At 35.0% G+C, this 26196-nt stretch overlaps 3 protein-coding genes across 6 annotated transcripts in view; 1 reads left to right on the top strand and 2 right to left on the bottom strand.

The window, feature by feature from the left end:
- LOC105149866 (uncharacterized) overlaps nt 1–26196 on the top strand; it is a 392270-nt gene that overhangs the window by 180328 nt on the left and 185746 nt on the right. The window lies entirely within an intron of this gene.
- Nucleotides 1–26196, bottom strand: part of Dscam1 (Down syndrome cell adhesion molecule 1) — a 414656-nt gene that overhangs the window by 321978 nt on the left and 66482 nt on the right. The window lies entirely within an intron of this gene.
- Nucleotides 4853–25752, bottom strand: LOC105149867 (uncharacterized). Its single transcript, XM_011062585.2, has 4 exons — nt 15159–25752; nt 15011–15058; nt 14406–14553; nt 4853–14242 (listed from the first exon to the last, which is right to left on the bottom strand). Exons 1-4 carry the CDS (start codon nt 15234–15236, stop codon nt 14214–14216), a joined length of 303 nt encoding a protein of 100 aa, XP_011060887.1. The 5' UTR covers nt 15237–25752; the 3' UTR covers nt 4853–14213.

Genomic DNA, 26196 nt, shown 5'->3' with positions numbered 1-26196 from the left:
TGTGTCCTCGAGGGACGTAACTTCAGGTCCTGAATCGGATAGATAGCAGTGGCCACGACTTAGAACTGCCATGACCTGACGAGCCGGGATTACATTTGATCCTTCTGGGTTTGTGTTCCCCTCGCACCTTTTACTTAGTACGGAAGTCGCTGTATAAAACGGCATGAGGCGGCCGACTGTAATTCGGGAACTTCCGTGTCATTGAGTATTCCGTTCAGCTCGACCCACGCGTTTGTTAACGCGCCCGTTATCGCAATGATTTATGAACCGTATAAATATACCGCGAGCAACAGTAACGTATGCCACCGATATCTGCCACTTTGTTACTTCAACTATTCTTGAACAAAATGAGAGGATCGCGTAAATTTTCTACGAGAAATGAAATATAAACACTCGGATCTTCGCTCAGTTAATTACCGGCTGATGTTAAGACGCACGCTCCTGTGAATAACAAATTTATGGCCCTTCGTGCGGATGAGATCGCCCCGATTACTCTATTCGCTCGGGAAATTTGACGTATAATCGCCGCCGGAATAAAGAAGAAGAAAATGAAATGGGGACGCGAAATGAAATAGATCGTTGAGAACATCCGTTAGATACACGGCATCATAATTAATAACATTATTACAATTAACATGATTTGACAGATAAAACTAAATTTTACATTAGACATTAAGAAATATTGGATATTAATTTAATACAAAATAATTAAATAATACTATAATGCAATAATTAAAATTGATACTCAATATAATAAAAAATTCCACATGTAAATTTTAACAAGAATTAGTTTTTTTTTTACAAATACACAAACACAGAATGTTTATTACTATGTAATTATCAACAGAACAAAGGAAAAGACTAGGAAAATTGAATTATAGAATTAAAAACAATAAGAAATTTGCGTCAATATAAAAACGCACATAGTGGATTGTACAACTAGTTGATGAATAAATAAAAATCTTTTTATTTATAATGAGAAGGAAATAAAACAATAGAGACTTTCAAGTGTTTGCATGATGAAGAGATCACGAAATTGAATGTTAAAATAATCACTTTCAAGCAACGTATAACTTTGCAACGTAACTTTGCAAAGCAACAGATAGTTACGAGGACATATGCGGTTAATCTGAAGAAGAGAGCGGAAGTTCGCGTAAAGAGATGGAAATTTTCGGCCAATTGCTCGTTATTGAGAATTGAAGATTCGAAAGTGTGCAGGAGAAATGTTTCTGAGTATGAGAGGAGGCCGAGGTCGTTTTGCATGAGGTTACGAAAGCGTCGAGGAGGGTTGCCAGTGGCTCGACCGCAAACACCTCACGTACCGTCATGTAGATTAAAGCTCGGCACTTCTCAGGTTCTTGTGTGCGTGTTGAAAACACACGGGAAATCTCGCGAGTTCACGAGAAGGGCGAATCGCGATTGTGCAGGCGAGATCGAGGGGGGAGGAGGAGGGGGGAGGGGGGGAGAGGAAGTGGACGATGGTGATGGCGAGAGGAAAAATCAACTCACGAACTTACCCGGGATCAAACACGCGCCCTACAGGGCCGGTAAAGCCTGAGTCGCCACTGTCGTCGGAAATAAGACGGTATTCCATCACGAGATCTCCGTCCGATTTCACCGACCACGTTGTATTAAAAGCTCATATGAATCGTACGTGATTGACGTCGCCAATTTCGACAATATCGTCAGGATTTCCGTGCCATTATGTAAATTTCAGCATATTTGTTTCAGGATTCTCCCTTTTTACTCACGCGATTTTATATTATAATATGTTGTTTATGAAACAAATAATGTATAATCCGAGATATTTTAAATATGCGTTTTTTAACTTTTTATTTATTAATTATAATTATTATCACATATACATTGTTAAATTCTTAATGTCAAATTATACGCAATTTGAGTTATATTGCTAAGACAAAATTTATTTTTTTGTTTTTACTATTGACATGCACGAAATTGTGTTGAATTTATTACAAGAATATTATATATGTATGTATTTTGCAAGATTTAATTTCTATATAATAAAATACATTTATTATTCTAAACGTCATTCATTAAATAATTCAAAAATAATTTTGACTTCTCATAGAAACTGATTACAATAGTTTGCTACTAACTTTTTAGGCAAGGCATTAAAGCAGTCGCAGTTAAAAGTACTTGTCCTCCCTTCGTTAAACCAATCGTGATAAACATTAAGCCCGTCTCATCGTAACGTCTCATCACGGATTCTGCCAGCGTGAAAGAGTACTGGTATCCTGTGATGAGAACAATTTCACGCGTAGTTCGTTTGAGAATGCTGGCATTAGGCTGTTTCTCTGAAAACATACCTCGCTGAAGAGACAAAGTCCAATTTTACGGCGAAAACGCTAAACGCGCGAGTCCGTCTCTTCTAATCTAATAAGCGCGAATTCCGGGGACTTTTATCGTTATGATTCATCGCTGATGACCGCCGTTATCTCGCGCTGTTCTTGATGCGTCATTAAATAGGTAGGTAGTCTAACAAAGAGCACAATTATCCAGAGCAGTTACGGTTTCATTCTTCCAGTTCATTATCTTATGAATTATCGATATTCCCCGTAGCATTCCTCGTCTCAAAAGTGGCAAATATGTATTATAATTAGTTTCTATGAGATGTCGAGTTTTTTTTAAGTAAATGATATTTTTGGAATTATTGAAAAAATACAACAGAATCAAAGAATTTAAGGTTAATGAGAGTACAGCGTTATATACAAGCGATTTATATGCTTGTATATAATCGCGTTATATTCTCATAAACTTCTTTTACTTTGTGTAAAAGAAGATGTCATCTTTATTCCAATTTGTTTATGACTGACAAGTTGGAATAAAGATAACAAGATTTTCTTTTTCGTAAAGTAAAAAGAATAAATGACACATATAACTGCACGCATTATATATATTTTCACTGGAGAATGAATTCTTTTATTGTTTGTAGATTGAGAATTCGTATAATTGTTACATTTTAAGTATAAATATATTGATTTTACTTTTTTCATATTTCCACGAATAGCATAGAAAATGATAAAAGCGAAAGTTATATTGCGACTAATAATTTCAATGTTATTGCACGTACGAACATGTTTCATTTGTCGAGGCATTATCGAAGAATAGTGACTTGTGTGTGATTGTAAATTATAATTTAATAAGATCGATGATATTGAATCAGACGCGGCTGAAAATTGTAATAAAACACTGGGAGACAAATCGGAGCCCGTGTGCGTACAAATAAATCGCACTCGCCGTTAATTGCAACTGCAACGAAATTGATTTCGCCAGTTCATTCGATTTATTCGGCGCTATATAAAATATAGTAATTATAGACACTGTGACATCGGTTTTAATTATCAAATTTTCCATGGCGCCCCCGACGATATTTCGGTAGCTCGCGTCGTGGGTCTGTCAATGAGAATGCGCAAAGCTTTGCCGACGAATAAATTGCAAAATACGTGTCCGGATCCAACGTAAAATATTCGCGACGGGTTATCCGTAATCTGCTTACGACAAATGCTTGATCGAGGCTCCTGGAACAATCTGTAAAGATTAACGGTACGCAGCGTCGCATCGCCCCGCGTGATCGATTCACTCATCGTGATGAGTTCGAGTTAGGGCAGTTTTAACGCGGCGCGGCGTCGCGACGTTAACGGCCGTAAACACGTGAGGGTTGTGCGATCGTAATTTCAAACCGTAAAAGAGAGAGGGCTCAGAAGGGGGCTGACTTAGGCTCGCGCTGCGTTAACCCGGATCGTTATCGTTTTACTGGCTCTAACGGTCGCCGATGAATATTTAAAGGCCGCAAAAATCTACCGTATGAACATTTGATCTGCATGTTAATCTGCAGCAAGTAGGAAAACTTATGCGTTCTTTTTTTTCGGCTTTGGTTTATACACGCTCAATACCAAGTATGGTGTTGTTCCCTTATGAGTGATGCCGCTTTAGTTTGCAAATTATGATTGTAACTTTGATAGCTACAGTTATGGGGCGTTCTTAAAATTTAATTAAATTCTGCTGAAATGACACGTTGTATCCGATGAGTAAAATTTGCATAGCGAACATTAATGGGATAGCGAAGTTAGGTTTAGTATCCCTATCACCACGTTGTTAGTGATATGAAACCGTCTTAAAAGCCGATCAAAACTTCCATACATTTGTAATATTCGATTCATTATTTTTTATCATTATAAATATGAACATATGATCAATCAGAAAATTTTAAGTATCTTATTATTTTATAGGATTAATTTATTTTATTCGTACACTAACATTTTTCATTAATATATTTCATTAATATATTATTATTTTATTATTTTACATATAATATGCATATAAATATATTCATGTATATTTTGAATTCTTTTTGAGTTTATTTCGAACAGATTACGCTAATTTATAAAGAACTCGAGAAAGTGAATTCGAGTTCGAATCGATCAGTTGTGTTATCTGAGAGATTAGTTTGATAAATAGGATCATATTCAGTGTCAAAAAATTATGGGAAATAATTATCTTCGTTCTTGTGCTAAAATAAAATTTGTTTTTGTTAAATACTGTTATTTACTTTTTTCGCTTATTTTTAATAATAAATCACAGAAAACGTAAATTATGGAAAATTAACATTGAGTTAGCCAACTTGATAATTGATGGATCTTGATGATTAATAAAGCTCTTGTGAGAAAGAAAATTATGATTTAATATCTGCTACAGTCTTAATCCTGTATCGCGTAACCTTTAAATTTGAGGTACTCATTTCTAAATGAAAATGATATTTTGAGTTTCACACTAATAAGAGATATTTTTCCTATGCAGTAGGTATTTTTCTCGGTATATTAGCACGACGTGCGAAACACACGAAACATATAACGATTTGATTGAAGGTGAATTTACGGTACTTTTCTTTTAGAGATACAAAGCTTTTCATATATACCTCGTATACGCTTTGATATTACAAATGTACTGCCAGCATTTCGACTATTCTTAAATAAACAATAATCGACAGCAATAGAGCTATTCATATGTCATCATGAAATTCAGTTTTGTATCATCCAATACGATCATACAGATAAAGCATATTAGTAGTCTGAATCAAATGAGTAACTGTACATTTTTCTCTCACAATGGAAAAAAATCCTGATTTCGAAGTAAGTATTATTTTCTCTCTTATGTTTGATGCTACTTATAAGGCCCTTGTAATTTACGTAAGGTTTTTATTTCAATTGTACATCTAATTCTTGGCGATATAAGTTTATGACTGCAGTATTTGTACATCTCTTTCTCTCTCTCTCTCTCTGCACGCGAAATAAATTGGCGACTCTGTACGAGAGATGTGTATCTTAAGTAGTTAAGAGCCTGATACATTTAATTAAGTATCATAAATGAGCGGCCGCGAGGAGCATTCAGAAAACCGTAACATTTCCGTGGCACGCCACGGAATTTTGCAGCAAGCAATTGCCGACTCGCGCGCGCGAATTAATTTCCCGTCATAAAGCTTCCTATTAGTTGAACAGCAGCCCGTCCGTAGGACGACGATAAAACTTTCTCGTCGCAGGATTACGCGGTCCGACGACGTGCGCATGTCTCTCACTGGTAGAGAGTAGAGAGCTAGGAAATGCGAATCATGCTCGCACGGAAGTTGCGTTAACGCTCGTAAAGAGAACTCTGTCTCTCTCTCTCTCTCTCTCTCTCATGTCCGATAGAAACGCCGGAGAACGAAGGGCGGAAGGGAATGGAAGAGGATGATAAAGGAAGAGGACGATAAGGAATGCTGCGCGATGGCACAGTCGCAAGAAGGACGAGGCGAGAGTGTAGACGAAAATCAGAGAAATGGCCTGGCTTAATTCCCGCACGCACTTACGCAGCGACGTGGCGCGGTGCGGAAAAAAGTGCGTCCGTCGCGCGGTGGCGAGCTCGCGCGAGCTCGGGATCGGGGCTCGTTTCTCCCGGGGTATAATGCCCGCGAAATAGCCCCTTTAGTATGATATACGTATCACTTACGCGGCGCGATAATGAAAAGATTTGCCGGCTCTTTATGACTTCCGTGCAACGGCTAACAGGATCGTTCATTTCCTTCCCTCTTTCCCTACAGCCCTTCCCTCGCACGTTTTTCTTTCTCACGCGAATTTCCCGGATTTTCTGTTTTTTTTTTTCGCGTTCAATTGATATGCACATTACGATCGATATTTTATTTGTACATATATTTAAAAATCCTTAATCCTATTATCGATACAATATTGCTTATATATAAATTTTGCGTACAAAAAAATAGACCACTTTATTTGTTGTAATACATAATATTTTTCTTATTAAAATAACTATTTTACTTGTATTATAATTAACACAAGTAATTATATAATTATTTTCTATTATTTTCTAAAATATAGAACTGAATAAAAATAAAAATTTTTTGTATGTATTGTCTTTAACAAATATATTGCTGCCAATCTTAGAACGTGTAACAATCAACTCAGAACACGGGACTGTCACATTTTTGCAGCTTCATTTAAAATTAAATATTATTTGTACGATGATAAATTCAAGAATAATACTATTTATATAAAGATTATGCGATTTCGCGGGTTTTCTCCAAATCCATTCTTGGAATGCCAACGTTTCGTGAACCTTGCAGTCGACACGGAGGAAACCCGCGAAACGCATAATCTTTATATAGAAAGCATCGTAGAAAGCCCATGGAAGCCTCAAGAATATTATCAATAATGCTATTTTAATATATAAAAGATGTTGATATATTATAATATACCTATATCATATACGTACATATTTTTTCGAAAAAAATTATAATCAAAAACTGACAACTGGCCCCGATCATCCCTCAGGATGGATATTTATATTTTAAAAGATTTTAAGGGATGCTTTTTTTATTCAAATTCAAGACGAAAACTTCGTATGTCTGATATATTTTTTATACGTTTAAAGTTTTATCAAAATAATTCGAGTGGTTTTCGAAATTTTTTGGAAAAAATGTAATTTTCCTTTCAATTTTAATATCCTATATCTTTGAAACTAACAATATTTTGAATATATGATCATAAGAATTTTTGTTTTAAATTTGTGTGAGGAATCATCCCTTAAAATCTTTTAGAATATTTAAAACAACTCTGTATAATGATCTGAATTTTTAAAATTTATCTTCTTTATCCTAACTTTTTGCATGGCAGATTGGCCTTTTGTGATAAACCTCTGAAACTTAGCTGCGCTCAATGACTTCACTTGTATATAAAATGTTCAATAATGTTCAATAAAATGTTCTACAGTTAAGTAAATAAGAAATAAGGATAGCAATAAATTTTCAATCAAACTTCAAAGTAAATATTAATTTCAAGCAAATAAACTCGGATTCATTGAGCATATATTCACGAGAATATGGTGCTATTTATGTTTCTAATCGAAAATTTAAAAAAAGACTAATTTTCGTCATATTTTATCGATGGTCTTCTTTACACTGAATATTAGAATAAAAAGAAAATAGCAAAAGGAGTTTTGCGAGCATGTCGAGACAAAGCGGTCTTCTACGCGATGCTAAGTTACTTAAGTGCTTTGGTAAATTACGTTACTGCGGCACAACATGATTCGATCGATCGTACAACCGTTAAGCGGATCGTTTTGTGAAAGCGCCGCAGAAGTGGCTGATATACGCATTCTGTGAAACAAGTCGTCCTCCTCCACACCTGCGGCGACTTTGTAGCGTCACTGGGGCGTTTAACAAGTCCAGGACGACGAATTGTGGGCGGTCGCGAGTGAGTTAGTGCGACGTTTTAGAAAATCGAGTAAGCGTATCGCGTATCACCCGGCAGTTACGCGGATGAGCGATGCGGGAAAACATCGCATTTTGCTTACACTTCTATTTCCTCACACGCGCTAAATCATACTTAAAATCTGGCTCAGAAGCTCTTTTATTCTCTTTATCCTTCTCGCCATTATTTACGAACTCCATTGCTTTCTTGACGTGAGAACGATGAGTATCACTGTCGGTCTTAAAATCATTTCTATTTTATGGCTAATGTTAGGAAATTTAACATTTATATCGTTTGAATCGGATGATAAAATATTAATAATATTTTACTTTAATTATTCAATAATAAAATATATTAATCCTCCATCTGCAGTCTGGTAATTTTGTCTTTTTTTCTAGCAGAAACGAAATTTCACTCTCAAATTTCTCTGCGAAAAAAAAAGGAAGACGGAGCCCCCTTATTGCTAGGTTATACATTTTTTAAACAAATTTTCACTTTTTCCTTATTTTCGCTGAAATAAGCTTTTTATTAAATAAAGCTTTTTACATTTGTGTTGAAAGATTCAAATTCCAGACGGAGGGAATAAAAATGTGATTACACAGACAGAGGGTAATAACTAAAATATATTGGAGTATCTGTTATAATAATTACAAAATGATATATAAAATATATATATCTCTGATATATTAGCATATATAATATCTCCTATGCCTTTTATATATTCATTGATCACAATTCATCTTTTATGTATAGCATTTTGAGACGATTTAATTTTAGATCCTATATATATTCCATTCTCTACTGTTGCTTCTCTCCTCCTTTATATAAAATTTGCCCCCTCACTCGCTCTTTTTTTTTTTTGCTCTGAAATCAACTTGCTTGCTTTGTACTGTTTACATGCGCGCGTGTGTCTGTCTCTCAATTTCGTGAATCTCCTCTCAGGACTTACACTCTATTTCCACGACGGCTTTCTCCGTGTCTCGCGATTGCGCACGTCTCGGTAACGAGCGCGCCGTAGAGATCGAGGAGGAAAAAGATTGGATTCCCGAGAATTTCGAGAGAAAGAATTTTTTAATACGCGTACATAAACGTTTCGCATTGAGCTGCGCGACGTTCCGACGACGTAAAAATGTTCTTTATGCGAGAGGCTTTTCGGTCACGAAATGTCGAACGAAATGCGAGCTCTCTCTGAAACCGAGAAGAACGCTAATTCCAACAGCGGAACACTCGCATACTTTTTTCGTTCTCCTCGAAACGCGAGTTTTCCAACGCGCTGCGATTAACTTACACGAGTAGTACCAACAATTTCGTCGAGCAAGACCTGGATGCCATTGTCACATTTTATCACAGACACAGTGACAAGTACACTAGCATATAACGCGATGCATGAACGTCATTTAATATTGCATTCTATATTTATGATTCCATCTTTATTACGTTATATTGATGTGTTTATTTGCTATATCTATTTAATAAAAAAAAGCTGATAAGAAGATGACTTTGTCGTGAAAAATTTGATATAAATCCTTTTAAAAACATTTTAAGTGTATCAATAAATTATAGTATCGTTTAAAATCTTTCTGCCATTATACAATCGAGATTTTATTCACGACATTAATCAATAACGGTCCATTCGCTGTATTGCATAGCGAAGCAACGTAGCAATCTCGGATCAAGCCGCGAAAAACAGAAATAGCAGAACGTAGGAATGCAGACGGATCTTAAAAGGGTCGCGATCCCTTCCGACTGTCGACTATGCGTCTCTGAATCTTCGACGGAGAGGGGAAAAAGGAATTTTTCCAGATACTTTCGCGGGAAGAAGACGCCTCTCGTTCTGTTCGACTGCGAGAAGCCCTAGCGATTCTTACCGCCGTAGAGAACGAGAGGAACGATCGTTAAAAGCCGTCGTCATCTTAGCGTCCTCGTCCTCAGGGAGGATTTTCTAGCGTGCTGCGAAAGCTGTGAGATAGTTGAGATGAAATTGCATCAGTTGATTCAATATTATATCAGAGCGGTAGAAGTTTAACGAAAGAGATAGTTTTAAATAATTAATCCTTAAGTTTTATTTAATGTTGTGGAATATTTAAGAAATATTTAAGAAGTAATTCGTTCGACAATCTTAAGATTTGCTTTTCCAACACAGTTGGAAAATTGGTGTGGAATTTAACACATTTTACGTGTCCTCAACGATTTATCAAAACTTTTGTGTCGGTAAATCGTTTAGGACACGTGTTACATAAAATGATCAATATGTTAGAAAATAACAAATATTATGTGAAAAATTAACACAAAAAATGCAATACATAATTTGTAAGCAATAAGTAATTTGAGGAAGCATATTTCTTCAGTAAAGTTAGTATTTAAATGTTAAATAAGTTTATCCTAAAATTGACGTATTAAAAAATATTATTTGTTCACTTACGTATGAATAAATTGTACTATTTAACATTGAGAAATATTGAATATTAATTTAACACAAAATATTCAAATAATACAATCGTATTATGTTAAATTAATTTGGAGATATATTAAAAATTTGACACAAAAAATTTTACAAGGATCAATTTTAACACAAATATTAGGGAAATATTTTATTATGTCAATATTTGGTTCAGATTTTAATATTCGATTAATTTAAGATTTTTCTTGTTTATTGCGATTGCAATATTGATTAAGCTAATTTAATTAATATTTTCCTAAAAAAAAAAAATCAAGTTGATAAGCTAAAACTAGATATAATTTCAAGATCTTTTAATATGTTTGATAGATATAATTTTGACACAATCTGGTTTAATCGAAGTAGGTAAGATCGGAAGTAGGTAAGATTGAAAATGAAAAGAAATAATAAAGCATCTGAAAGAACGATTAATTGTCGAAATAACAGCAGACACGAGGAATCGTTTAAGCTGACGTTCCGAGACATTGTTTGGCGCGGATACACCCGGTTGGAACGCGTGTCTCCGGACACGCGGGACATAATATACAGGGACAGTTACGGTCCTTGGTCCGACGTATATTATGTCCTGTGTAAGTGCACCGTTCTAGACGTCCATAGCGTTACACCCTATGTGAACGTGCGCGAGGAATTCGTTTCGTGAAAAATGAACCGGTTAGTCCTAAGTTAACCGATGATTCTCTCAACACCTAATCATTACGGTGATTCTCGTTCATTGGGGAATTGGGAATTCTATACGAATGTTTGACATTTGAATTTTTTAATACATTTCTCGTATATTTCTAGCAATAAACTGCATTTTAATAAATCCATTACGAATTTACTTTTCTATTGGTTCACTACGTAGGGTATTGCGTCGTGTATAATGCATGGTGCATGTAAATATTTTAAATTGATTTTTAATTTTATACAGGCTTTTTAATTTTATGTCGTTGTAGAAGTAAACAAGGGAATTCTATTCTCTCTTAAAGCGCGCTTTCTTCTAACAGCACATTTTCACTCGGAATTCTCCATCAAGCGAGATTTTATTTTCGCTCTTTTCTGCGCGCACGCAAAGCGAGGCATGGCCGATTTATTCCTTCGTTAGAATCATTCGTACGATAAATAAAATCCGCAGGGAAAGGATGCGCAGTACAGACGAGAAGCGACGAGTTCGCCACGGTTCGTCGCGATCTACGCGATGGTATCACACGCGAATGCGTACGGTGGTTTCACGCCTGTCACGTAGACGACGCGCGACGTTTAAATCGAGCGCAGAAAAACGCGATCCGCTTCGCAGCCTCGGGCCGGCGCGCCGTGTCGGAATTTTTCTCTCGCAATGCCTATTTTTCGTTGACTCCACGTGAAATGACTCATTATCGTCGTCGTCCAAAATAAACTTTTGTGCATTTCAGTTTTCTCCAGGCATATTTTCCATACAGTTGGAAAATTTCTGTTAAATTACACATTTCTGTTAAATAACACATTTCATTTTTCCTAAGAAATCTATTTAAAATTTTATGCTCATTTAATACAAGATGAATACATTAGAAGTAATAAAAACATTATGTAAAAAAATGAACATAAAAAATAATAACACTGACACAATTTGTAAGCGAAAACTCTGGAAGTTTTTTTCTAATAAAATTAACATTTACAATATGTTAAATTTTTACGTATTTTATTTATTCATCTTAGAATTTATTTATTTACGTTTTTTAATACATTATTTTGATATTATTTGTTCTACTTTGTTCTCTTTATAAATGTTATTTTGATACTAAAAAAATGTTGAATAACAATTTAACACGAAATATTCAAATAAGATAATCACACAACATGTTAAATTAACATTCGGATATGTTAAAAATTTAACACAAAATTTAACACAAAAATGTTAACAAGAAGTTAAATGGACCAATTTTAACACAAATACAAAATGTTTTTTAATGTTCATAAAAACATGCTTAGAAGGCCACATTAGTAAAATATGCCATACTATCGTTTAACTTTGCATAACTTGAAATGATACAGCAAAATTAAATATTAAATAACAAAGAACACACTCAAATATACATATATTCGTGTGATAATACATTCAAATTTAAGAATAAGAAAGCATGTGTAATTAAATACTAAAAATGTGTAATAAATGCTGACTATTGTGCATTGGCATATTAAAATCATGGTATAACGGCGAGCTATTAAGCAAATAATTCCATAAGTAATCACTAGAATTTGCCACTTAATAGCGGAGATATTATAAGAGGAGTAATTATATCTGCACTGGCCATAATACAACTTCTCCTTATTTTTCCACTTATATTTTATATGAGCTATAAAAAGCTATCGAGGAAATGTCAATCGATGTATCAGTTTAAATTTCCTAAGTTCCATCTGATAGATTAAATAATATCAAATGTGTATCTTTATGACGTTTCGTGCGAAACGATGGAAGTGAATCGGTTTTCTGCTGACAAAAAAGTGGCAGAAAGCGACGAACGAGAGAAACCGCGTTTTCGGTACCAATCACAGGAGTAAAAGTGGGTTCCGCTAATTGCGCCTTCGGCCCTAAATATTTTGACGTACTCGAAATTTGGGCGTTTGCGTGTTACCAGACGCCATGCCAACGAGTTGTGCAAATATTTACGACCGTCTCTCCCTCGCGAATCTCTTCGGGTGCTCCACCGTCGTTACGCGCGTTACGGGGAGGGAGAATCCATTTTTTCCGTATTAAAATAAAATTAAACGAAGCTCCGTGACGAGAGAAGAATGGCCCGCATGAAAAATCACCGTCCACCTCTTCGCGAAGAAAGGATATTACGGATGTTACGCTTCTTCTTGCTGGAATCGTAAATCTTTCCGCGCCGCCGTTGAGTTTCGCCGTGAGATTTTACGAGACACCAACTGGCTGCTCTCTCGTCGAGACCGACAATTTCCTCCGATTTCCCCGTACGTTATTGGACACGATATTTATTTTTGCATCGCCAAACGCGTATAGGGTAGATGCATCAGTGAATAATTGATTGGCTTTTAGCAGAGACGCATACAACTTTGAGACATGCAACATTTATTTTACATTGTTATCCGGTTAACTTTATAATTTATTATAATATTTTATTCATGTATATAACCGTCACCTGGGATATTTATTATTACTTAGACTAACAGAAGTTTTCTCCTACACCGAAAGTCTTTCGCGTTGATAATCTCCCAAGCGACATCGAGACCAACTTTCACGATCGACACATCGCCAATATCCAACGATTTCCCAATAAAACTATACCCGCGCGATATCTCATCCGTGTCAATTAAGAGCTAATTGATTTCGAGTGTAAATCTCTAATGCACAGTAAGGTTTTTCGACGACGTTACCGCTTCGATCGGGATTGCGGTGGTGATGAGGCTGCAAGCAGAGCTTGCAGGCGAAAGCAGTTGTTCCCACTAAATTTACGACGATGAGAGGGCTAACCCTCCTTTCTTACGGTGCTCCTCACTCACGCATTGCTTCGTTTCTTTGTCGTTAATGAGTCCCTATCGTACGGCGCCATATGTTTCCCCTACGATACTGTTTGTTTGTTTTTTTTTTTTTTTTTTTTTAAGGCGAAGAAGGGGCGGAGAGCTTTTATACCGGCTGTATCCCTCTCACTGGGTATTCCGAATCCGCGTGTAAAATGTAACTTAACCGCTTTACTACATGCGTCCGCGACCATGGTCGGATCGCCATTAAATGTCCAATATTTTCGGTTTATGTTATATTCATGCATTGACGGATGTACAGTGGAAAATTTTATCGGCGCGCGAAATATAGATAAACAAACAGATATCCGCTGGATATTGGTGATGATGGCAAATCGATCATTGGATTGATGTAAACACACTTATTGTTCGGCGAGAGGGCAGCGAGATTACTCCACAAAAAATTTCATCGGTATACTGTTATAATGTATAAAATTGTCACCATTACACCGTCGTTATTTGCTTGCTGCATTGTCCATTTTTAATTGGCTGTTTTTTTAGGATCTACCTGTTTGTGTTCCTTTTACTGCGCAAGAAAAGATGTTCGATTATCTATTTTTTCAAATATTTTATTGTTATTATTATTATAATTATAAGAAAACAATATTTTCATTATCGATTGAAGTAAATTTTCACGTTTTAAATAAAATTTCACCTTGAAAAATTTATATAAATAGTATATTACGTACCGCAGGTCAGATATGTTGAACAGATTAATCCTGGACTGCAATCATCATCGTTTTTGCAGACGTTGCTGCTTTTTTTCCCATTTTTGACTTCGATGATTTCCCTTCTTCGTCTGTCTGGGAGGTGTAGAGCAACGATTTCTGATTCGCTCTTAAAAAATAAAAAAAAATGTTAATATTATTGCAGGATATCATAAAAGCATATACGGAGAGAATATTTCGTTATTATATTTTACCGCAAAATTCGTTACAAATTCTTCTCTTTGGATAGAAAATAATTTGACAGCCTATTAAATATCAATAATGATAGAAATTTGAAGTATACAAAAACAATTTACATTTTATCAACTACAATATATAATAAAAATTATCAAATAGATTATAATTATTCTAAAACAAAATATTTACACAAATAAATGAAGAGGACCATATATTCGATGAAGACGATTTTATGAATATATTCCATAAAAATCGAGGAAAATTCTCTCCTTGTGTCAAATCCAGAGATGTAATATTAACACAAAACTACGTTGAGTGAATAATAATTTTAGAATTGCAACGAACATGGAGAAGAATGATGTGTGCGAAATCACGTGACGTTTACTCACGGAGTCTTTGCTGGAGTCGTCCAATTCGATCACCCGAATGTCCGGATTCTAAGACGGAACGACCAAGTGAGATTAGCACATAATCACGGTTTGACACTATAGTTTGCACTACGCGTCTGCACGGTAAAATTAAATTGATTCTCCGTACCTTCGCATCCTGACTGATACATGACTTGGCCGAAACGACTGAGAATATTAACGACACGAAGAAAAGAAGTCGGATCATGCTGGGCGATGCGTTTAACAAAATTGCGACGCTTCGTAACGCACGAGCGTTCTTTATACCGAATCCCAAAGCGCTGGTTGCGACATCGTTCCATCAGTGCGTTCTTATCGAAGAGTCGTTAAAGTGCACGGAAAATGGATTGCTAAACGCTTCTCTTAACTCCGACCGGAAATTACACGAACGTGAGTGATTTCCGACGTTGCACCAAATATCCGTGAGATTTACCGCTCATTTTCACGTTTATTTATCTAAATTAGAAAAAAGAGAAGCACGTCATAAAGTACGTCGTGCAATTTCCTTGAGTAAAAACGGGTCTCTGTTATCTTGAGTCTACGTTCTAAAATGTTCCAATCTTATCAACGAAAAATGTTTTAATTAACAGAAACGTTTTCCACTGATAGTTACTCGAAATAACGTTAGCGTTTACTGCAATATTACTGTATAATAGTAATAAAAATATATCTTATCGATTACATTTCGAAACGTTACGATCGTGTTGCTTGTAGGCCAGCGATGTCTACGTATCCTTATTCGATTTTGTAGTATTCCCTTAAGCGATATATATTTTCAGTCTCTCTTCGGGTTCTCGAGAGACAGAGAGGATACTTACTGTGCATTTTCCGCGGAATACCGCGCTACCTTCCGTAAAATAAGAAATACGAGACGCACTCGTTTCCCGATGCTCGAGGAGGTTCAGTCCCACGAGTGTAGTATGCATTTTCGCGTTCTCTTGCGCGGCTAAGTGAAGCAATACGACGGCAACTTTTCATTGAAGATTGACTTTAATGACCGACGAACTCGATGAGTCAGTCGCGAACAAAGAGCGTTACCTTTTATTTTCGTCTCTTCAGATGAAAATGCGCGTGAAAGAAGAGCTGAAGTTACGAACATCAGGATTACAACCTTTAATCAACCACGCGCCATTAACATACTTTGTTAGCAGGGTACGCTGCGGTTGTTGCAGAATAAAAAGAGAGGAACCTCCAATGCAGAAAATTCTGCGAGAGAGTAAAAATTGCATCGGATGTTAAAGTGCCGGCCCTTCCGTGTTCCTTAGATCCGCGTCCGAATGATTATCGCTCGCCCATTAGCACTTTAACTCGTGCCGTTCGCTTATTACGCGAATAATCAAAGATGTTTTCAGCCGTCGGCGAAATGGCCACATTAGGAAATTGCACGCTCGGCATCGCGCATATCGTTATTTTTGCTGCCTCGTTATCTGTCTTTGAGAGAGCTCTTTCATTCGTGTATCGATATATTCACGTATGCTGAATAAATTCGTGTTTGCCTCCACGTATTTGCTTCGGACGTGAGATCATTAATATCTTGTTCTTGTTACGTCATTAATTCAGAAACAGAATATTACAGGAAAAGATTTATTGTTACGTTTTCGTTACGCACAAAACGAGCTTTCTTAACATGCGTAATTAAATTTGAATAATAATAATAAAATTATATTGTAGAATTTAAAAATTATATCACAAATATATATATAGGGAATAAATACTTTGCGGTCAAGCTGGATCTTAAGTGCTTGGACCTTTATTCTGAAAAAAATTATTTTGATCGTAAGAATGACTTATTAATAAAAAAGTTGGACAAAAAAGTATTTCTGTGAAAAAAAAAACAATGAAGAAAATTAGAAATTCGAAGGAAGCGAAAAGCTACATTGCAAAATTTTTTAAAGGAAATATTACGTTATTTATCAAGTGTGTCCTTTACTATTACACCGTATATGCTCTCGGATGAGTTAATTCTTAACACAACGTACTTAACAGCTAGGGAAGTGCAACTGTTTACATAGCACCGTCACTATTGTTAGCGAAGTTGTCGCGTGAAGGAGTCCAAATTAGACGGGTGGCAGAGTCCTCGACGGTCCGTCGACGTGACCGGAAGTCCTTTGTTCGCCTTTGTTGATTGCCGAACAACGTGGAAACTATTCATTAGCTTAGCAAATAATACTCTACCAAGTACCTAACTTCTAACTAAACACTTGATCATCATCAACAGCACCATATTTCATATCTTTATTATTTCAATTTCACTATAGTCTCATTTGTTTCATCTTTGCGATGATTTATTATTAAAAGGTTAATTATCATTATTTTAACAATTTTATCATAAATGTAAAAGCATAAAAATTAAAAATCGTACAATGCTGCATATTAAAATCGATTCAATTTTTTAATTTGCGCCATTCTGATATTATTACTGAAAAACAAGTATATTTATGACTATAATTGCATGATAAAATAGTTACGATTAGGAACTCCGCTATTATAGTTATTACTGTTATAATATTAGTATTTATTATATTTATAGTTCTATTAAAAAATATTCAGTTGGCACTAAAAATGGCTATAAATTATATAGTTAAATTGTGGTAATAGCAATTTTTTTTTCTTTTTGTATAGAATTCTAAATATGCATAAAAAATAAGTTGTAATCGGATAAACTGTTTAGATCAATCATACATTTGACCACAAAGACTTAAATATAATAATAAAAATATAATAAATATAATAAAAAATATAATAATGATTTTAATATTGTATATGAGAATTCCACTATCTCTTATTATCATAATTCTGTTTCTGGCGATGTGAAGATAAATTCTAAATGAATAAACAATACTAAAACTCGTGAATGTCAATCTACCGATCTACTTTATTTGTATACGAGCGAGGAACGAGATGTTCGACAAAAGAACCTAGCTTATTCGAGTTGCTGACTGCTTCGGGAAAACAAATTGGAAATAGTTCAGAAGAACAAAAGCAAACAGAGCTGCGGGCTTTTCTTGGCGCTCGTTGACTCTGCGGAAAGAAATGCGCGGACCAAATTAGTTGGAACAGTCACAGTCCAGACGACAGGTTGTGAGTGATGAATGAATGCTGTAGTAGGTAATACCTCCGGAAAGGTAATTTTGAACTTTTCCGTGGTAAACGGAAAGTCTAGACACGTTTGTGAGAATAGTATACAAACACAAATCTCATAAACTTCACGATAGAGGATTAACAGTAAGTACTCGGGAGAGAATAGACTACAAGCTTTCTGCTGCTGTGTCACGAATACGTTTAATAATGCTAATTCAAGTAATTACAGCAATAACTAGCGACGTATCTTTTCAACTAGAAGACTGTCCGAAGCGCACGCTACGTATTTATTTTATATAAGATTGTTTGCAATTCTTAACATAATTTTCTGCATTCCTTTTCATCTTTTGACATTTTATTACTTTAAAGATGATCTTTGCAAAACTTTGATTAATTGCCATAATTAAACAAATAAGATAAATGATAAGTGAAACAAAAGCTACAATATTTTCTCATTTTCTTAATCCTAGACATTTAATTTATTAACTTAGACTTTAGATTTTTAAATAAACATTAAAATTATTAATGATTTACATTACTGTAAAAAAAATCTTGAGAATTTTAATTCTGTCTCTTATCAAAGTTCTTTAAAAATCTAGAGGAATGCGATATGTACATTCGCTTTTCGATCAGCTCATTTACAGTTTCTAGAAGCGCTTGCTAATTTTGTTAATCAGAGAAGAATGTCTTTGTGAAAGAATAATAAAAAAGATAAGGCAACGATCTGTTTCGTTGTCGCGTTAAACGGTCGACGTTGCACGCGAATGTAAATGCGAGAAAAATGCAGATTCGTCGGGATCGTTAGTATATTTAGACATGCTTCTAACGCACAACGTTGCCTCATTCTCATTTTTCAATCTTCAATTACCGAGTATATCTCTCAAGAAAATCTAAACGGATCGATAATAATATCAATTCCCAATTTCATGCCTTTCACACTTTTCTTAGATTCCATAGACTTTTGCGGTTGAGTGTATATGTCCAATCTAAATCTAAATCGGTTCATCCGATTACCGCTCGGACAAGCGGATTACTTTTTACGGATATCACATTTTTCACTTTGCGAAAAGCAAAAAATTATTTAACGCCAGTCGCAGATCGTGCTCGAGTATGTGCATGTGCCCACGCACGAGCGAGTGGATACAACACACGGACGTTATATTCTCGAGCGCGGCGTGCTCATGCAGTATTCATTCGAAAGCGTTTAATAACCAATACCGTCGGCGAGCGGAATGTAATATTTTTTTATATACTCGTATATAAAAAAGAGAAGGACAAAAAATCGGATGAAAATCCGATATATCGGCGTGAGGTGCGCGCAGGTTCCATGGACGCGTCACGATTTGTTTTCATAGATTTTCCTCGGACATTATCGCACATCGGGTGAATGCAATCTTTATCCTGTCCCCAATCTGTTCATCGGCGAAATAATTTGAAAATAATGCACTCCAATTTTGATCGTCTCGTTGGAAGATCCGGTAAATGATGATTAATGATAAAATCCGACACGTTTATATTAAACGACTCGACTGATAAAAGATCCTGCGTAATTTATATATATTCGATATCGATATACTTTATATACATGCGGTAGGACATTATTGATATCGATCGCCCGATCATGGAATCTACCCGGATGGGACGTGTGCGTACACGCACGCACGCATGCGGAATCCACGGGAAAGCGGCTTAATTGAAGCGATTATCCCCTCGTTCATAAAGAGATAGCGACCAGCATTTCGTGATGCACTTACGTAACGATTAAGCCGGTGGTGCACATGGCTGAAATGAGGATGAGTGTGTGTTCGAGACATATCGTTATCGATGGAACTAATGCGGGACGGAGATTGGGTCCTGCGGTAGATACGACGTGCCCTCATCATGTTTTAAACGGTATTGACGTGTGGCAGCTTCCTCCCAGCACAGCGTCTCGATTCTTTAATGAACAAATGGCGCTTTGTCTTACGATCGATACGTGTGATTAATAACATGAATTGAAAATCGGCGAAATTCTACGGTAAATCCTGAAACAGAAGTAGTAAGCTTTATGCCGTAACTTATTGGCCAATCACCGTCGAATCTGACAAGAATAATGCGGTTAGTTAATTTCTTACGGTTTAAAGCTTACTATATATTTATTGTGTTTCAAGATTGAAACTTGTGACATTTAGAGCTTAGATTTAGATCGAATTTTATTCGTTGATATTTAATGTTTTTCATAACTTTTTCGAATTTTTATTTATGATCGAAACTGATCGGAATGAAAATGATAAGAATTAATTTTGTTAATTATACCAATACATATCTGACACGATTTTATTCGATAAGAGACTAACGGCAAAATGTTAAACATGTGTCCGTATTTTATTTACATAATTATGTTTGACTTCGCTACTTTTTATTGGAAACCGTATTTTGGATTACTATAACTTGTTTTTCTTATCGAAATTGATATCCTTATTGGATAAATATTTAACGTGTTCTCGTTTTTAAACAATAAATTACAGATATCAAGATATGTTTTTATTATTTATTTGATCATTTTTGGTTTTCACCGTTTTTAAGTTTGACAGAAGTCGAGCCATTATATTTTTATACTATTATATTATTTATGTACCATTGATATTTAACTTTGTAACATAGCCTCTTACTACATAGCCTCTTATGTATTCATTCTTATTATTTTAGTTGATTATGTCGATTATTAATTTCAATTGATTTCGTTTTTTATTCTAGTATTTGTGTTTAAACGATAACTGAAGATTATTAAATAAGTCGAAAGACTTCATCATTATAGCATTGGTTTTAATTATCATGTCTGAGTGTCTTACATTTTTGCAACATCTTCCCTGAAGATTTCTTCACTCAAGAGTGTGCCACATAAAATCAGATCGAATATATCTATCGCTACCCTAGATTTACGAAAACCGATTCGTCTTTCTCCGTCGACGCCTTGTCGCCTTTCGTATAGTAGAAGCCGACCGTCTAACTGTTTCCGCCCTCGCGCCTCTCACTCACCGAAATAATATGGACTAATTTCAGCGGGCATCCCTCGGAGAGTATCCCAGGAGAGCAATAAGGGGAGCTACGAAAACGTTCGGCGGCATTGAATTCTATCCATTTGTCCAGTTGGCCGGTATGCGGAGAACAGCCGCGAAACTTCTAATACCCTCATACGTCACGCGTGAACATCATTCTGACATGGCCAATCGTAGCCCTTTCTGCGCTGCAATTGTTGTGAAAATACATAGGGGTCATTTAAACCCTTTCATTCTCAGTGTATCCAATCAGGAAATTACTTCTTTACAAACAAAATACAGGATACTTGTTCCTATATTTACTGAGAAGAAAGAATATCTATTCCTATATTACTGAGAGAAAATAATTTGTTTCTATTTTTTAAACAAGATTATTATTTACCAAAAATACGTCTATTTAGTTCGAGGATTCTCCATACATCATGTATACCCAACGTAGAGATTATAAATACACATACTCAAACAATATATACCTGGTCGAGAAAGTTCGTGACTTAATCTGCAAGGATATCAATTTCGACTACTATATATACATTCGCCTTATGCTATATTCGTGAATTTATGACCTTATTCGTGCCTTGTGCTTTCAGGCTTTTCACCTTCTGCATCAATATCTGTATACGTATTGCGCGGTATATTAGCAGCAAATTTCCATAATGGTACAGACTTTTCGTTGAAAGAGATTTTCTTTGTGTTTCGAGAATTGCATTCGCGTACCGAATGTCGATAGATATGCAGGAAAAAGACGTTAATGAGAAAAACATGGTTCACTGAGCATGGAAGAAAATGATAAAAAACATGCAAATATTTTCAAGAAATAATCAATAAATGCATATGACAATAGTATTATAGAATATTTGAATTATCTCTCTCTCTCTTTTTCCCTTCTTCTCTTTCTTTTTGTAATATTTCTCTTTATTTTTTTTTTGTATTTTTTGTATTCTATTATATATTTGTATTATATTATTTGTATTTGCTTGATTTTTAAATATAGAAAATCGTAAATTTACTTTATAAATACATGGAAAAAGCAATTTTGTTGAAGAATTTTGTTGAAGAATCTAAAAATTTAACTGAATACAAGTCAGAGAGAGAAAATAATTTTGCTGAACCATTAAAATTATTAGGTAAGACACAAAATTGGTTGCTCGAGAGAATATCAAAATATTTTACAGTATTACTTATCATGCTTAAGATTCCTGCAAAATTATTTTGGTAGCCAAATTTTCAGATCTATATCTAGCTAAATTTTTAGATTTTTCAGTAAAATTGCTCTTTCCGTGTATTATCTACATATAAATGTTTTAGCGCATGAAAAGATATCATCAATGAATGTTGAATATAAATAGTAATAAATCTCTTTTTTCTCCTTTTTTAAAATTAATTTAATGAATATTTAAAAAAAATTGTTATAGATTCTCTTTCTTTTTAATGTATCGAAACTTATTATAATATTAATCTATTTTTAACTGTTATGACTCCAATTATTCGATCATTTTTCGGATGTCAATCTCGTTTTATTTCGAAGACTCGTGATTAAATCAACGTGATTTCCTGCGTTTTGAAAGATTACTTTTTCCCTATAGAAACATTATGAGAATCTTTCCGCGAGTCTATGGCGGAGAAAAGACCTGAAAGCTGCATGACGGCGGATATATTTCGCTTGCGCGGCTTAAGGACACTATTCTCCCCGTCTAAAGCGGAAATCCTGGGCAGCGTGCCTTCGTCGAGATTCTCGAAGTGGAGTATCGTGTTCGGATGTCTTTCGTGTTTTGCGCGTCGAGTTGATCGCGTCGCATAGAACTCGAAAGAAAACGCGAACTCTGTCGCGAATACGAATCTCTCCGTCATTGTTGAGCACTTTGGATTTAGATTTCGGTAGCTGAAGAGATCAGTTAAACAAAATAACTTTTCTTTATCCCACCAAATGTTACGTCTTAGAAAGAATTCTCGAGAATTTCTTGTGAAAAAAAAAATATATGTGTATTGGTTTGTTCAATGCGATTACAGACTTTAATATGATTCAAATAATATAATACAATATAAAATGACTACAAAATTAACATAAAAACTTTGTCAAGTTAGAAGACGGAAAAATTATAGATATTTTATGAAAATAATTTTGGAAGGGAGTTTTAAGGAATTTTATACTTTCGTTTCTTTATCAAATTTGATTTGCTTATTACAAAAAAAAATTGAAATTTCTCAATAACTAGTTATTAGTCAATATATTGACTCTTATGATACTTGATATAATTAAGGATATATTGTTTCAACAATTTTGGTATCGAAAGAATTTGAATCTATATGCAAGATGAAACGGTTAAGAAGAAACCACTGACGAATTCTGCAGATAGGAAAGAACCATGAGGAACGGTAGAATAATAAATCTTACTACTCTACCACCGACAGTAGAATTTTGCAACGGGGAAGAAATTTCAACGCGACGACGACGACGAGGACGACGGTGACGACGACGAGGACGCTTTTTCCTTCTCGATATGGGAAACGCGTCTAATGGAAGAGCGGGCGACAGACGCTCCAAAATGTCTTAAAGGCCATCGATTCGGACGAACCTGTCGGGTAACTTGGTAGTAAGACTTATCGCACGTCGTAGAATGGTTCCGAAGAGACAAGGGTCCTCCACGAGTAGGGCAGTTTGTCGAAACCCTCGGCGACAACTATCTTCTACAGCCAGCGGCTCTCTCTCGATAAGTGGCTTAGTAGCTTGCACTCTCTCTCTCTCTCCCTCTCTCTCTAATCACTTTCTCTTTCTCTCTGTAACCGTCTCTAGTTGCCCACGTTCGAAAACGATCCCTCGTACGCACGGTAACGATCAAATTATCCTCTTTTTCTCTGAAACTCATTCGATCAGAAACATCGGCACGTACGCAAGTCTTGCCTTTTGAGATAGTGGAAATTGGTTGTCTTTTGCAATCTGATCAAAGATCAAAGATAGAGCAGTGAATGTCGCGGAGGATGATTAAATCTACGCCGTTTATTTTAATTGGCAGAAAACGAGGCGCGAGGATGGAAACAGAGAACAGTAATTGTTTCTTTCGACCTCGTGATCCTGATCTATAAATTAACGGCTCTTTCGGGCCTCTCTTCTTAATTGGCCCGCGTATTAATCCCCCTCTAGGATACGACCACAAGGATTTATTTGCGGGATGGCGCGCAAGGGGGAAAGAACGGTGGTGATAAGCGAGGCATAGAAACGTGGAAGGACACGTGGGATTACGAGGTCTTAACTGCGTGCCAAAATAGACGAGGATCGTCCTTGGCTTTCTGGTGTGAGGACCCTTTCGAAATATAAGATTTAAAACATTTGTGAGAAAATTTGGATTTTCTATCATCATATTCTAAGTTTCTTATTATAAAAAAAAAATCTTTAATCGATTTAAATTTCTCTTTAATAATCAAAGTGTAACGAATTTTTTCTCATTATAACCGATTATAAATCAAGAGAGGTAAAATTGATTATTGCTTATTTTATATATAATATATTTTATATAAAACACGGTTGACATAGAAGTTCTATCATTAGCTTTCAATGAATGTAACAATGAATACAATTTAGCAAAATAGATTTTAATAGAAGATGGTTTCAATTTTATTGTATCATTTTTTATTTAAAAAATTTTTCTCTGATAGTGCATGTTTCTTTAAGTGTGCAACTAAGAATGTCATCACGTATAGCAAGTATGATCATCTTTAAGTTAATATTGAAAGTCGAATGGAGGAAGAAATATTACAAAAATTCACTTTTAATTAAATTAATTTGTATTTTCAATGCGTCAATAATATATTGAAGTATATTAATATGGTTTGGTATTTGATTTAGTGCAATTTTTATACAGTGTTTTTAATTTTGATCCGTATTTACAGAAATTAATGATGTGACATGATATTGATGAGATGTAATCAAGCGTTTAGCCGGGTTTACCGATAAATAACGTTGCATCGGATCTTGCGTCGGAACATTACTGGAACATTACATTAAAATACACATTAATCGCACGCCGTAATTTTTCGGCATGCCATTTGTTCCATTGAGTAACGCGACGCCGCGACTGAGTGAGTACACAAAGGGGGAAAGTAGACAAATTTGATCAACGGCTGCGACACCTTGACGTCCTATTCGTTTCCGGTTGTCGCGTCAGCTTGCTGGAACCGGCTAATTAATAATAACCGCTTAATTAAGCGAATGGATGCGCGCTTTTGTCGATTGCGTTAGCAGATACGGACGAATACCGCGTCTCCCACACGAGAAAAGCATATTTAAAGTATATTTCATGCAGCATTACATTGTGTGCGTGCATTTGTACAAACGGATGTGCGTCGCACAGTCATATGACAATGCAAGCTGTTATTGCAGACATAATTGTAATCAAAAGTACGCTCATTTATTTATTTGCGGATTTATGAAAAAAAAAATTAAGTGGATAGATAAATTTACTCTTTTTTATTTGAGCTTCAAATTTGGCAAAAAATATTCGAAAATTTATATGTAATATGTAATATTATATAATCTGTGTGAGGATAGTACTACAGTGAGTTATAAAGTACAGGAAAAATATTTTTTTAAAAGTGTTCAAAAAAGAATTGGAATCTATTTTACGTGAAAATATTAAATTAACATATAATCCAAATTTGAAAAAAATATATGAATATTTTTGGTTCAATAAAATAATATAATTTGTCATATTTGGATTATTAGAGTATATTTCTTTGTTTGTAACAATTTAAAAAAACATATCATTCATTATTAATAAATTATCAATTAATGTTTGTATTTAGTATATAAGACTTTTTGTTTACATTCGTACAAAAATCTTGTTTGTGCGAATATTTTTTACATTTACTGTATAATATTTAATTTTTTGAAATAATATTAAAAAGAATTTTTTTGGAACACCCCTCATCGCAAAAAATTTGCAACAAAATATATATTGTATTATATAAACTGTTTACAAAATAGTTATACAAAGATTTTAATATTTAACATAATTTAAGACGATTGTAATAGTGTCGCATCTTTTTTCGATT

This window comes from Acromyrmex echinatior, chromosome 9 (assembly GCF_024713525.1).
Source record: "Acromyrmex echinatior isolate Ae372 chromosome 9, ASM2471352v2, whole genome shotgun sequence".
NCBI lineage: Eukaryota > Metazoa > Arthropoda > Insecta > Hymenoptera > Formicidae > Acromyrmex > Acromyrmex echinatior.
This window is presented reverse-complemented; position numbering and strand designations above follow the sequence as displayed.

What these genes read in the sequence shown, in the direction of transcription:
- LOC105149867 (XM_011062585.2), bottom strand. Translation starts at nt 15,236, where the DNA reads ATGATCCGACTTCTTTTCTTCGTGTCGTTAATATTCTCAGTCGTTTCG. An exon ending in GTATCAGTCAGGATGCGAAG is followed by an intron (nt 15,059 to 15,158) that starts GTACGGAGAATC and finishes GTTCCGTCTTAG; the next exon opens with AATCCGGACATTCGGGTGAT. An exon ending in TTCAACATATCTGACCTGCG is followed by an intron (nt 14,243 to 14,405) that starts GTACGTAATATA and finishes TTTCTTGCGCAG; the next exon opens with TAAAAGGAACACAAACAGGT.